The 13,048-nt window shown below is 36.0% G+C and overlaps 1 protein-coding gene across 3 annotated transcripts; it reads right to left on the reverse strand.

The window, feature by feature from the left end:
* Window positions 1-3,480: 3,480 nt before the first annotated feature.
* THNSL1 (threonine synthase like 1) lies at window positions 3,481-12,989 on the reverse strand. Of its 3 annotated transcripts, XM_058681673.1 has the most exons (4): window positions 12,850-12,989; window positions 9,401-9,463; window positions 7,077-7,251; window positions 3,481-5,831 (listed from the first exon to the last, which is right to left on the reverse strand). In XM_058681673.1, exon 4 carries the CDS (start codon window positions 5,781-5,783, stop codon window positions 3,552-3,554), a length of 2,232 nt encoding a protein of 743 aa, XP_058537656.1. In that variant the 5' UTR covers window positions 5,784-5,831; window positions 7,077-7,251; window positions 9,401-9,463; window positions 12,850-12,989; the 3' UTR covers window positions 3,481-3,551. The 3 variants fall into 3 exon arrangements, with proteins under 3 accessions (XP_058537656.1, XP_058537657.1, XP_058537658.1); XM_058681674.1 differs by lacking the exon at window positions 9,401-9,463 and having other exon boundaries at window positions 12,850-12,963; XM_058681675.1 differs by lacking the exons at window positions 7,077-7,251; window positions 9,401-9,463 and having other exon boundaries at window positions 12,850-12,952.
* Window positions 12,990-13,048: the final 59 nt, after the last annotated feature.

Here is a 13,048-nt window from a genome sequence, read left to right on the forward strand (position 1 = left end):
GAAAGTCATAAGAACTCAGAAATAAAAGAGTTTTAAAAGAAAAATAGCTAGATTGACTAATGCAGCCTTCTATTGGAAGCAAATTCAACTTTTTGATGTAGAGCTCTGGTGAAAAAAATGCCAATGGATCAGAGTATTGTTAGACATGCTGATTCAGTTTCCTGTCTTTGACAGGTCACTTTTGTATGACACTGGAAACTTTCTTGGCTCTGCTGTTTTGACTCAGAGGAGCTTATGCTAACTTTGATTTTGAAAGAAAATATTTGTTTTAAAGTTTCAAGAGATGAAACTACTGATTTTAATGGTTGGAGCACACACTCAGGGTCCACGCAAATAAATATTTCATATGTAGATTTTATTCATGTTCCTGGACAGGGGCAAAAGCTATACTATTTATGTTTTCATGGGTTTGAGATTCACATGAAAACGGCCTTTAAAAAAAAACTAACATTAAGTAGTGTGAATTACATAAGGTTTATAAATTATTTAAAGGAGTGAAACAGTATTTGCATAAGTGATTCTTTTTAAAAGTGATTTGCTATTCCAATCTGACAAAAACCTCAAACAAAATAATTTATTGCCTTCTAAACTCTATTTTGATGGAAACATATTTTATGATTTTCTATTAATATGTAATATTAATTTTTTTCCTCATAAATCTTATTTTCACTATAGTTATGGCATTATAAAATAATTTCAAAGATAGTTAAAGCTAGAAATTATAATCAGAGCCAGAACTTTGATAATAAATTTTCATTTCATAAAGCATTTTTAATAATGCCAAGATATGATATCGATTTTTACATGTTATTAGAAAGAAGCACAAACGTTTGAAAGTTCATATTCACTAACCTTCAACACAAATTTTACAAAAGTGTACCTACTGCATATAAGAACAGATAAAACTTAAACAATCTAGATGTCCACTAACTGGTAATGGATAGATGGTGGTATTCATACAATGGACTATTATACAGTAATAAAAATTAATAACTGTGGCTCCATTCATCTGGATGGATGAATTTTAAAGTTTTTGAGCAAGAGAAAGTCATGTAAAAATACATGCAGTGTGAGTGTATTTACATAAAATTCAAAGAGAGGAAAAACTAAACAGTGAAAAGCTATAAAAACAAACCAGGGAATGATGAATAGAAAATTTAGGATATAGTTACCTCTGGGGGAGAGAAGTGCACGTGATCAAAGAGAAGACAGTGTGGCTATCAGAGATGTGAGTAATGTTCTACTTTCAAAGCAAGGTGGTGAGTACATGGGTATTTGTTTTATTATTCATTCTTAAACTGTGCATATACTTGACAAAGTGGAGAAAATGAGAGGCAAGAAAATGGTGACTGTACATGTAGACAACTCTTTTTGAAGAGCATTCATCTTGAATATAAAGAAATAAAAGAGTAGATAGGAAGAAATATGAATGTTTAGAGATTTTGTTTTGCTCTTGTGCTTTCTAAGATATGGAGAGCAGCTGAATGACACAGAACATTTCCATCAAAGGGGAGAGGGTGGAGAAACAGCAGGGATGACTAATTAGGCAAGGCACACTTGAAGAGGTTCGCCTCTGAACTGAGGGGGAGCACGACTAATTCAGCCAAAGGGCAGTAAGGAAGGATAGAAACAGGCACAGATTCATACAGTCGCTGTAAACGCAAGTCCATCATATATGGTAGCTTGCTCCTCTTGAATGAGGCAAGGTTATCAGCTGAGAGGGAAAGGACAGACCTGGCTTTGAGAAGTGAAGGCATGAGTAACAGGTTGGGGCAGTGAGAACAAAGGGACTACAGATAAATAAATGCCAGCGTTCTCTTGGGCATTTCACCTTAATTCGTTTCCCTTCCCCCTGCCTAGAATGTATTTCCCCTTCCTTTTCACCTAGAAAATCTTTCCATCCTTCAAGACTCACCTCAGATCCTACGTCCTGGGTGAAATGTTTTCTGACTATTCCACGGCAACCCTTGCCTCTTTTAATCCTTACAACACTTAGCTGTATCACTAATATTTTACTTACTCATCAACTATCTTGCAGTAACTCCTTTGTGTCGTGCATTTTTTTGTCTCCCTAACTACGGTTCTCAAGGACATAAATCATGTCTTAAAAAAAAAAACACTTTTGTCCTCCTTTTAGAAATAGTGCATTCTTATACACACAGCAAACATTTAGCTGCATTTTCTAAATATGCCATCTACTTAAAACAGATATTAAAAAAAATAAGATATGCAAAAAATAAGTAAACTAAATAAGAACACATGAATAAGTGAACTTTGAGTCCTCCCATTATTTTGTCACTGCTTCTGATTTTCAATTTTTGGTTTTAGAACTTTGTAGAAACAAACCAGAGATCTAATGTTAACATAAAACTGGTTTGAATTTTTATATTTTTTTAAACAAATTGTTTCTGCTCATTCAGCTATTTTTTTTTTTTTTTTTTTTTTTTTTTACAACTTTTAAGATGCTTCTTCACAGAGGTAGGTCTCTTAGGAAATGAAGCAGAACGTTATCAGCAAAGACAAATTATGTTAGGAATGCCATCTTGTGGTTGAGAGTAGTCCATTACACTATAGATCCTTTTAGTGGCAATCTTTAATTCAGAAATAAAATATCCAGGAAATTCACAAATATAAATCATGGTTAAAATTATAGTTACTACCAAGAAAAGAAAGCTAAATGTGTGTGTATGATTGTGTGTGATTTCAGTTGCCAAAAGAGACAATGTTCATTATAAAGAGAAATAATAGGCAAATTATATAGGAATGGATTCCAAATAATACGGAAAAACTGCCACCTATAACTATAAGCATACTTCTATTAAGACAATTCAAATACTCTGAATTTTGGGAAAACTTTTCTCATGAAAGAGATAAGTAATTTTACTTCTATATCCACTACTAAGTAGTTCCGTTGATAATTACATCCTAGATTTTAATCATGTGTCTTGATTTTCAAACTGCATCACCCTAACTATAGCTATCCAAAGGGATGTGAAGGACAAAACACTTATCTAATTTGGATCATGTAGGATCCATTAACTGTAGTCCAAAATGTGAAGTTTGAGGAGAGCTAAAAACACTGGCCCTATCTTAAGAGATGGGTTTACTACTTCTTCCATACAAGTTTGCCATTTGAATGATAAATTCTCTTTCTAGTCAATACAAACCTAGTAATGGTTACAGATGTATTACAAAACGACTGTTTAAATATTTTAATTGCCAGGGTGAATAGCAGACATTTTGGTCCACTTAAAAGTGGGATGAGGGAGTGGAAACTGACATATCCCTCACGAGTGCAAAGCACTGCACAACGGCACAAAGGTCCATGCACTATGCTACCCTTTTGTCACTTCTAGATGATAAGGTTCCAAGCAGCATGTGCAGGTACGATGTTCAGTCACCGAGACTAGGTTATTGAAATTCCAAAAGATAACAGGCCTACGTATAGATGTATTTACAAAAAAAATGAAAATACTATCGTTCCAAATCAATGTTTGTGATTTATTATTGCATGCTTATCACCAGAAAAAAACATTTTACTCAAAACATTTTTATATGAATTGATTTTGTATTAGTTTTTCCACATGATTCTTTAGGACGTCCACATCAGCTGCACAGACCTGGTACTCCATCTTCTCTTGCTGCTTCATTCTTTCTAATAAAGCTTCATGAGGTGGAGGTAATGCGTTGTACGAACTCAGTAAATAAAGCTGACTTGACGAAGTATGGTTGATTTCTTTAATCTTTAAAGCCTGCATGATAGCAGGTGCAAACTTTGAGTAATGAGCTGTAGATGCGACAATCACTGGGCAAGTTTTGTCTTGCATTCTGTCCGCAACCACTTTTGCAACCGCAGTGTGTGGATCCAGAATATACCCTGAAGTACTGTAGGTGGAATGAATAGCTGCAAGGCACTCTCTCTCAGAGCACCAGTCGGCTACAAAATCCTGCTGAAGTTTCTCGACTAGCATCTTGTCGATCTGGAAGTGCTGCTGCTCTTCTAGTTGATTAAATAATTTTGTCATTAACCCTCCATCTTTATTAGCCATCATGTGTAAATGTCGTTCCAGGTTTGAAGCTTTAAGAATATCTATTGATGGTGAAAAGGTAGGAGTTATTTTTCTTTCCCTCAGATCATAATGTCCTGTTTTTATAAAATCAGTCAGAACATGGTTCTGATTAGAGGCACAAATAAATTTTCGAATAGGGATTCCCATCATTTTGGCATACACTGCTGCTAAAATGTTACCAAAGTTTCCTGTGGGAATACAGACATCCACTGGGCTTCCAAAAGAAATAAATCCTTGGCTAACAAGATCAAGATATGCAGAAGCATGATAAACTACTTGGGGAAGCAGTCGGCCCCAGTTGATGGAATTAGCTGAACTTAAGATAGTTCCATGTTCCATAATAAGAAAGCCAGTAAAGTCAGAATCTTTAAAAATTCTTTTTATAGCTGTCTGGCAAAAATCAAAATCTGACTTGACACCCACTGCCCACCCATTTTCTTTCTGGCTGCCAATTATTTGTGCTTTTTGAAAATCACTTACTCCATTTTCAGGGAAAAATGTGGCCACGGCTATTCTTTGCTTGTGATTCTTATTAATACGACTAAAACCATTTAAGACTGCGCTGCCCGTGTCTCCTGACGTAGCTACAAGTATCATATAATTGCAGCTTGGTGGAATACAGTGTGCAAACAGATGAGGCAGAAGCTGTAAAGACAAATCTTTAAATGATCCTGTTGGTCCATGAAACAGCTCCAGGATGAATTGGTTGCCTGAAAGGTGCCTGACAGGGGCGATTTTTGAGCAGGCAAAGTTTTCCCCATAAGCAGTTTCAATCATTTCTCCCAATCTGGCAGCAGGTATGTCAGCAGGATGTATACACTTTTCCAATAGTATTTGTGCTCTTTCTATGTAGGTTGCTCCTACTAGGCTTTTCCACTCCCTACAGTTTAATTTTGGAAACTCCTTCTCAGGAACGAAGAGTCCACCATCAGAAGCTAACCCCTCAATCACTGCTTCACTAAAGAATTTTGTTGAGACCTTCTGCTCGCAGTCTTTAGGCCAATTGTGTCTTGTTGAAATGAATGTTTCTGAGTCCACATCTTGGTATCTTTTAACTGCATTAAGCACTTTGTCAGCTACCTCCTCTGGGGAAGCCCCACTTTCACAAAAAACACGGGTATCGTACCATTTCTTATAATACTGTCTTCTAAATTTAAGTAAGTCTTTCATAGATGTGCCAGCATTCTGACCTACAATCCTATCTACTTTCATGAATTTTAAACGACTGACTAGATCTATTAGAGGTACGTCCAGGTATACAATTATCCCATTTTTCTTCAGATGCCACATGCTAGCATCATGCATTGGATTGGACCCAGTAAGGGAAATCACACTTCCAGATGCAGAGAAGTTTAACACAGCTTTTCCTTCCTCTTCTAAAAATTGCTCATTACCAACATCCTGTAATTTTTCAGACACACTCATATTCCAGGTTTTTTCAAGGATATCATCATCCACATCTATGACACAACAACCTAGTTTCTGACCTATTATTCTGCCTACTGTTGTTTTCCCAGCACCAGGAGGTCCCATCAGGATAATATTTTTGTCTCCAACAAGAGAGTGGGTTGAGTGCCATGACTTCCTGAATTCTGCAAGTGCAAAGGTTCTTGAAAGAAACAGCTGCACATGTTTATCCGTTCTAACATGTACACTAGGAAAACATTTCTGGGCTATTTGTTTCAGATGCAGACATCGGTTAAAGTGGAGCATTCTCTTTTCACTTTTCTGCCCAAGTCAACCTAAAAACTGGCTTTAGCCCTTTTCAAAACATAAAAACAAAAAAGACATTTGGTTACTAATTTCAACGGACTTAAAGTCCCAACAGGACTGAAAATAATCATGTCCACTGTACATAAACTGTTTAGAAATCTTTCAAATGTATGGGACATTTAAAAAGTACTTAAACCCAAATTCTCAAATATTACAGATATCCTCTTAATAATCTTTTCGATCTCAAGACTGAATCATCAAAGCTTTAGAAATTTGTAACTATAAGCAACACTTTATTCAGAAAATGCCTTATCATAGAGGCTTTAAAACACACACACAAACACACACACACACACACACACACACACACACACACACAATCAGAGTAGTAGTTCTTTTCCTCTAATGAAAATTGTTTCTTGGTTTATAACCCATATAAACAAGGATTATTTGGAATGCTATTTACTTGCAATTCACAAAAGCTGAGTAATATTCTTCATATTTCTCTTTAGTTGTATGAACATGTAGACAGACTTATAAGTTTCTTATAAAATTCACAACAGGAAAGCAGGCTAAAATATTTGCTTACAAAACACTTGAATAACTTCCCAAATGATAGGGCAAAGGTATGACATTTTTTTGTCTTATGTGTCTTTTATATGCATATTGTAAAAGATCATCCTTACATACTTTTCATATTGAAGACTTTCAAAAAGCTAAAATGAAAGGTATAATATTATGCAAATAGTTAAGAAAAAATTGATAATTAACAGCAAAGTCAAAGGCTACGTATCTATAACCTTATCTGCATGAAACTGTCACTTTTGTTTCTGTCCTCTAAACATGATCAGTGGAGAGACTTAACTCAAATTCCAGACTCTACAGTGATAGCAAAAAAAAAAAAAAACCTCAGGAATGCTTCCAGTGATGAGAGAAAATAATTATTCTGGCATGCAGAGCAGCTCTGCAATTCCCCACGCTAGTCAGATCCCTGTCTTCGGAAATATACTCCCCATTAAAACATGAATGTAAGCCATACAAGTCAAATTCTTAGTCGTGTGCAAAATGCAATTTAGGAACTGCTGCAATGTTCATGTAAATTCACTACAGGAGTTCTACAGACATGTAGTGGGGCTTTTCACACGTTCCACAACTAAGCCATATTAAATATTAGGTGGTATGTTTAAATATGTTCTGAAAACTTTCAATCATTTACTACTCTGATTATCTGTAATACTGTGTTCTGTAATTAAACATTTAAACCACTTTAAACTAACACCGAATTTAACTTACAAGTTAAATTAGAACTGTCAAGAGAAGGATTACATTTCCTTATTTGGCTTTTCAGCTTGTATGTGCTGACTTGTAATTTCCACTGACTTGTAAATATATGACACACAGGAACCAATCTTAGATGAAGAGTTTGTTGATGCTGAGGCAAAGTCAATCTTAGCAAAAAAAACCGAGTCTATAATAGAAAAATTTTCAAGTTAATCATCACTGCATACAATATTATAAAATTCCACACATAGACTGGTCTATTATTAAAATATCTACCTAAAAATTTTAAAGTATAGACAAATAATCAATTGACCCCTTTCCCGTTTCCCCAAATCTATTATTAAAAGATTAAGATACTTTTTTCCAATATCTGTGTCTTACAAAAGAAATTTTATTAAACCGTACCGAAGGAATTTTTTCCACCAAGCAATATGAAAGAGTAATATTACCAAATAATAACAAATGTACAATTCTTCACAATGACACCTAAAATTTTCATTTCTTAACTGGATGTTTAGTGATGACAGAAAAATTTAAATCTGTGGCCTAAAGCTATAAAATGAGTGTTTGAATTTCTCTTGTCGGTTGTTTTATCCACCTGAATCACTACATGATTTGTACGTAATGATAACCTACTGTAAAAAGTGCAAATAAAGTGTCTGCCACATACAGGTACCTCTTGGCTACTTAACTGAGCTTATAATAAATTCAAAGCACATATCACAGTGGCTGGCACATAAGAATATTCTCATATATGGTAATATTAATTACTGCCATGCAGAAACAGTGGACCAAAATCATTTAATTTGAATCAGAATACCTAGACTCAAGGCTAAGTATATTTTTTTACGGTCTGGTTAGTTTATAAAACTTCAGAGAAAATAATGGTACTTATCCATGAATCAAGAACTGTTTTGCTGTGCAGTCTAATTCTCTTCCTGTAGTAAACCAAGGACCAGAGAACTGTACACTTGAGCCATTTCAGCAATCTCTTTTATTGAACTGTATTCTAGTAAAGTACTTTAACACTAGTTATTTTTCCTGGAGGAGAGAACACTAGGTGTTTTGAAGGCACTTTATAAAATAACCTGATTAACCTCCTATTCAGGAGGCTTTGGCTTATAACATCACAGTGTGTGTTCTTTTTTTTACTTCCCAATGTGTAATTTTCTGATGTCTGTATTAGCAATCATTCTAATATTACCTGAGTAGCTGGTTTGTTTTTATGAACATTATATCTTTTAATTGATCTTCTCCACTTTGTGTTGGTTACTACAATGCTCACCATCAACTATTAAAAGTAGAAGACTGTAACACAAACATTATGGATCATTCACCTTATCTTTTGTAACCTGAGTTTTCCTTTACTTTATATGAATTAAAAATAGAAAATTATGACAGTTCAATTTAATTCTGTATCAGTATTATTTACCAGTAAAAAGCTTCCTGAGAAATAGCAGAAGGGAGTTGTTAAGGGCTAGAATATGTAAACAAATAGTATTACTGTTAAAGAAAAATAAAGAAGATGAATTCTATTTTAAGTAACATACTGAATTTTGTTTTATAACATTTTAGCCTCAAATTAATTTTAGGGCTTCAACATCCATTGTAAGCAAGCCAAAAGACAAGATGGAATAATACCCACACTATGTAACTTCCATCTGGAAACTAGGTTTACTTAAGGTAATATAGTCAATTCTTCTTATTCATGGTAGTTATATTCTATAAAGTCACCGTGAGTACTAAATTAGTGAATATTGAATATTCTCATTGCTCCTAGGGGAAATACAGGGTTAGGTTCCTGTGAGCCTCTAGTCACCTTTTTGCCAACTGATCAATATATAACCTTGTTTTATGTCTCTGTTTAAAGACATTTTATATATTTTTTATATTTTTAATATGTAATTTGTACATATATATGCTTGATTCAATACCACTGAACAGCCAATAGTACTCTAACTTATGCCTGGATGAAGCTTATCTAACGCACATTTTATCTGTTAGGTGCATCATAGCCTTATTGCCTTAGGAACACTAAGCACACTTCAGCCCTCTGGGGGCCATTGTAAACATCAAAAATCACTAACTAGAGGCACAGAAATGTGAAAAATGTGGCACTAAATAGAATGGGAGAAGGACACTTGTTGGCCGTATTTGAGCTGAAACCAGAAGGCAGACAGCATCACCTTGCTTGACCTCAGCTTGGAGCACGCGCATCAGGAGACTCCTATCTTTCGCCACAGTGCGCGTGTCCGTGAACGAATGCACAGGTTCTACAGGTAATTACCTTGGGGTTATAAATAAATTCTAGCGAGCAGAATTCACAAATGTCGAACCTGCAAAAAGTGAGGATCAACTGCATATCATCCTCCTTTTTGACTCAAAGCCATGTTGTGACACTGCAAAGGCAACAGACAAAACAATTTCCAATTAAATGGAAGTCAACTACAAGAGTCAGAAAACAAAAGCAGTATTTAGACCAAATCACTTGGCTATAAAGTACTCAGGTTTTACTATCCCAATATCCTGAAGTATTTTTTGCAGAGCCACGTTCCTCATGAAAATATTTTAGTCCTACTCTCTAACTCCTCAGAGGATGGAAGACCAGCACATTATACAGTAATAATTTTTAAGTAGGTTTTCCTACTAATCACTTAGAGTGGGGCTTTTTGATCCACTAATTCCACTGGCTACTTTCTAGACATAATAGACACCTGCCATTCAAACAGACAAATGAAAAGGCAGTAATGTGTCAGTGTCACAGCAAGAACTTTAAAATACAAAAACACAATGTCCACATGGACATAATGATTCACGTACTCTTTGATCTCAAGACGCAAAATTTAACAATTTTACTGTGGCAAGCTGATCAAAACTGAATAAAGAATTCAAGGGAAAAAAAGTAAAGAAACCACTTTTTAAATCACTTTCAAATTATTTCCCATAAATGCTAATAAGCTTACATTTTTTAAACCGAAAACCATATTAATTTTCAGCAACCTATGTACAGTGAAGTTTTCCTAAGGTCACACTAGATGACTGCTCATCAATTAAAATCATACCCATTGTCAATTTTTACTTCCAGAATGGTTGAGAAGAATTTTTCAATTCCATTATAAAATTACCTAGTTTCCAATTCCTCTGGGAAATCATCAAAATCCTATTTAGTCAGGATGATTTAGCATTTCTCACTCATTTAAAACATACTATTCCAAAATAAAACATAAGACACAGCACTTTAAAAATTATTTTATGATGAGAACTGGCTATAGTTCAATAAACTTCTGAAAATATTCATGTCTTGAGTATGCTTGTCACCCTATATTAATGCAATCTAAATTTCTCAGAAGAATGACTAATCCAGTCCATTGTCTTAAGAAGTAAGACATCCTGATTTTTTAAAATTCTTAAAAATTACTGCATTTTTACAGCAATAAATCATTTCCCAATACATAATTTAAAAAATGCAAATATACTGAGACATAAACTAATCACAGGGGGTAAAATTCCGCCCTGGAACACTGAGCAAAAATCTTCTCATATCAAGCCTTTGTGTCAGTCAGCTCCTAACTTACCTAGAAATAGCAAGGTGGAAAGGGTGGAAGGAACATACACTCCGGTGCCCTGTTGTAATCACAGGGCTCTTATAATCAAAAGTGGAATTTACAAGTTCAACCCTCATCCTTGCCCCTACTTAGTATCAAAGCTGATTAAGTCTTTCCTGTGGCTACTCTTTTGCTGTTGGATATCCTCTTAATGGTCTTGAGTATTTAATTCAAGACTTCCTAAGTATCCTTTTAAACTCTGTAACTTAGAAGTATTACAAAGAATATCTCTTACACAGGGTTTATTTTCCTCCTCGTCTTATTTATATTCCCACCTATGCCCATTTTATTCATCTAAGTAAGTTAGATTAATCTTTAGCAAAAAAACTCAAATTTGTATGTACAAGCATTTATAGCAGGGGTCTGTGCAAACCATAACCCACAGGCCAAATCTGTGCAAAACCTGGATAATCACCCTTTTTGTAAATTAAGTTTTATGGGAACACAACTTTGTTTATTTGTTCACCTGTTTAGTATTGTCTTTGGCTGTTTTTGAGCTACAACAGTGGAGTTGAGCAGTTTTGACCAAAACCATTCAGCATGCAAAGGCCTAAAATATTACGTAGCCCTTTATGGAAAAGGTTCATGACCTCTGACAATATATCAGTACTAATTCTTGGCGGGCATACTGGACACAGATATTTTCTTTAACAGTATTGCTATTTTGAGGGAATTATAAAAAACAGAAATATATTCTTTGTAAATATGTTTTCAAAAGGCAAGCAGAATTATAGACCAAGGATCTAAGGGAAAAAAGTTCCTTTCTAAATGATTTAACAATTTCATCAAGACTGTAAACTAAATATACTATAGTGAGATCAAATTGTTTGGTATTTTTAAAACCACAATAAATACATGGTCTTCTGTGAAATTACTGTATTTGGTAACACCAAAGAGTCAGGACTGTAGCTAAGGTCGGTTGGTACTAACTGGAGGTAACAGGCTTTACACTTACTGGCTCTTTTAGGAACTGAATAATATAAAACATCCCAAAGTGTTTCTTCATTAGAATATTTATAAGCTTTAGGCCAATGACCATCCATTGGCTAATGGTGTTATCATTAGGAGTCCTTAGTTCAAAGTTTAGTATGTATTCTTTAGAAAAAGATTTTTTCTCTTTATACATGCTAAGCAAAAAGAACCCCCACCCCCCAAAAAAACATAAAGGGGAAAGGAAAAGGACAAAGTGGTATATACACACAGAAAAAAAAGTTTTAAAAAGTAGAAAATCTGATGTGAACAGGAGCATCATTTCCAACGTGTCACCCATCTGAAATAAAATGTTAAACACACGGGATAAAGATAAAAACCTGATTAACTGGGTAAGAAAAAACTAAATGTATTCTTATCTAATGAAATTCACTAAAAGTCCCAAATGATCAGCACCTACATATTCTGCATAGCCTTTTAAGTAGGAATTAGAAGGTTAATGAAGCAATCGTGCTGTTTTTCTCTCTCCAAGGAGCACCCTGGCAGTGAGCCGACCCACACTGGTGTTGTCTTTTATCTCTGACCGTCTTTATTCCCTGTGGGCAGTGGCCTCTGTAAGTTTGGTTCAAACCAAATAACTTATTTCCCAAATCTTGCCAAAATGCCTTTTAGAGACTCGGGGTGGCAAAGGCTTCTATATGAATTTCTTTCAGCAATCTTACGTGAATAGGCTTATGGAAGACCAGGCGGTTCAAAACGGAATAAAACCTTTTCTGAGAAGACAGTATCAAAAAAAGGGACAGCAACCAATCAATCAAACAAACAAAATAAGCAAAAATTCAAGGGCCCATTTAAAAAAGCTTCCCCTTCTGGTTTAGGCTGCTGTTTTTAAAAACAGCCAGTCCACACGTCGGTGGAGTAACACCTAAGAGGAGGGACCCGACTAAGAGGTAAACGGGCGGAGCAGAGAAGCAGCGAGGCGCAGGAGAAAGAGGGAGGCCGGGGAGGACCTCAGCGCGACAGGTGGATGGGCGTAAGGCGGGACGTGGGCGCGCACTCCCGCAGGTGGTGAGCAGGGCAGCCGAGCGAGCTCCGGGCAGCCCAGGCAGAAGCAGTGGGGAAAATGCGCCCAGACACAGTTGATATCACAACGGAGTAGCGGAAAGGGGAAGAAACGAAAAGGGGAAAGGCATGCGATGGGAACGGACCGGTTTCTACAGTTTCCCTTTCTTTCTCCTCAAATCACTCACCAAGAAAATCACACTGAGAAGACTGGGGGGAAAGGAAAGAAAATGGGAAGGAGCGTCCGGGAGCCGCCACTGCCGCCTCGGGATGGACTCCCACACCTCGAGGCCTCTCCCCGGCTCGCCCACGGCCCAGGCCCGAGGCCCTCGCTAGGCCTCATCCGCCCCCAGCCCCGCGCTGCGGTCTCTGCGCCTGCGTCTGTCA

This window comes from Neofelis nebulosa, chromosome 8, assembly GCF_028018385.1.
Source record: "Neofelis nebulosa isolate mNeoNeb1 chromosome 8, mNeoNeb1.pri, whole genome shotgun sequence".
Lineage (NCBI taxonomy): Eukaryota > Metazoa > Chordata > Mammalia > Carnivora > Felidae > Neofelis > Neofelis nebulosa.

What these genes read in the sequence shown, in the direction of transcription:
- THNSL1 (XM_058681673.1), bottom strand. Translation starts at nt 5,783, where the DNA reads ATGCTCCACTTTAACCGATGTCTGCATCTGAAACAAATAGCCCAGAAA.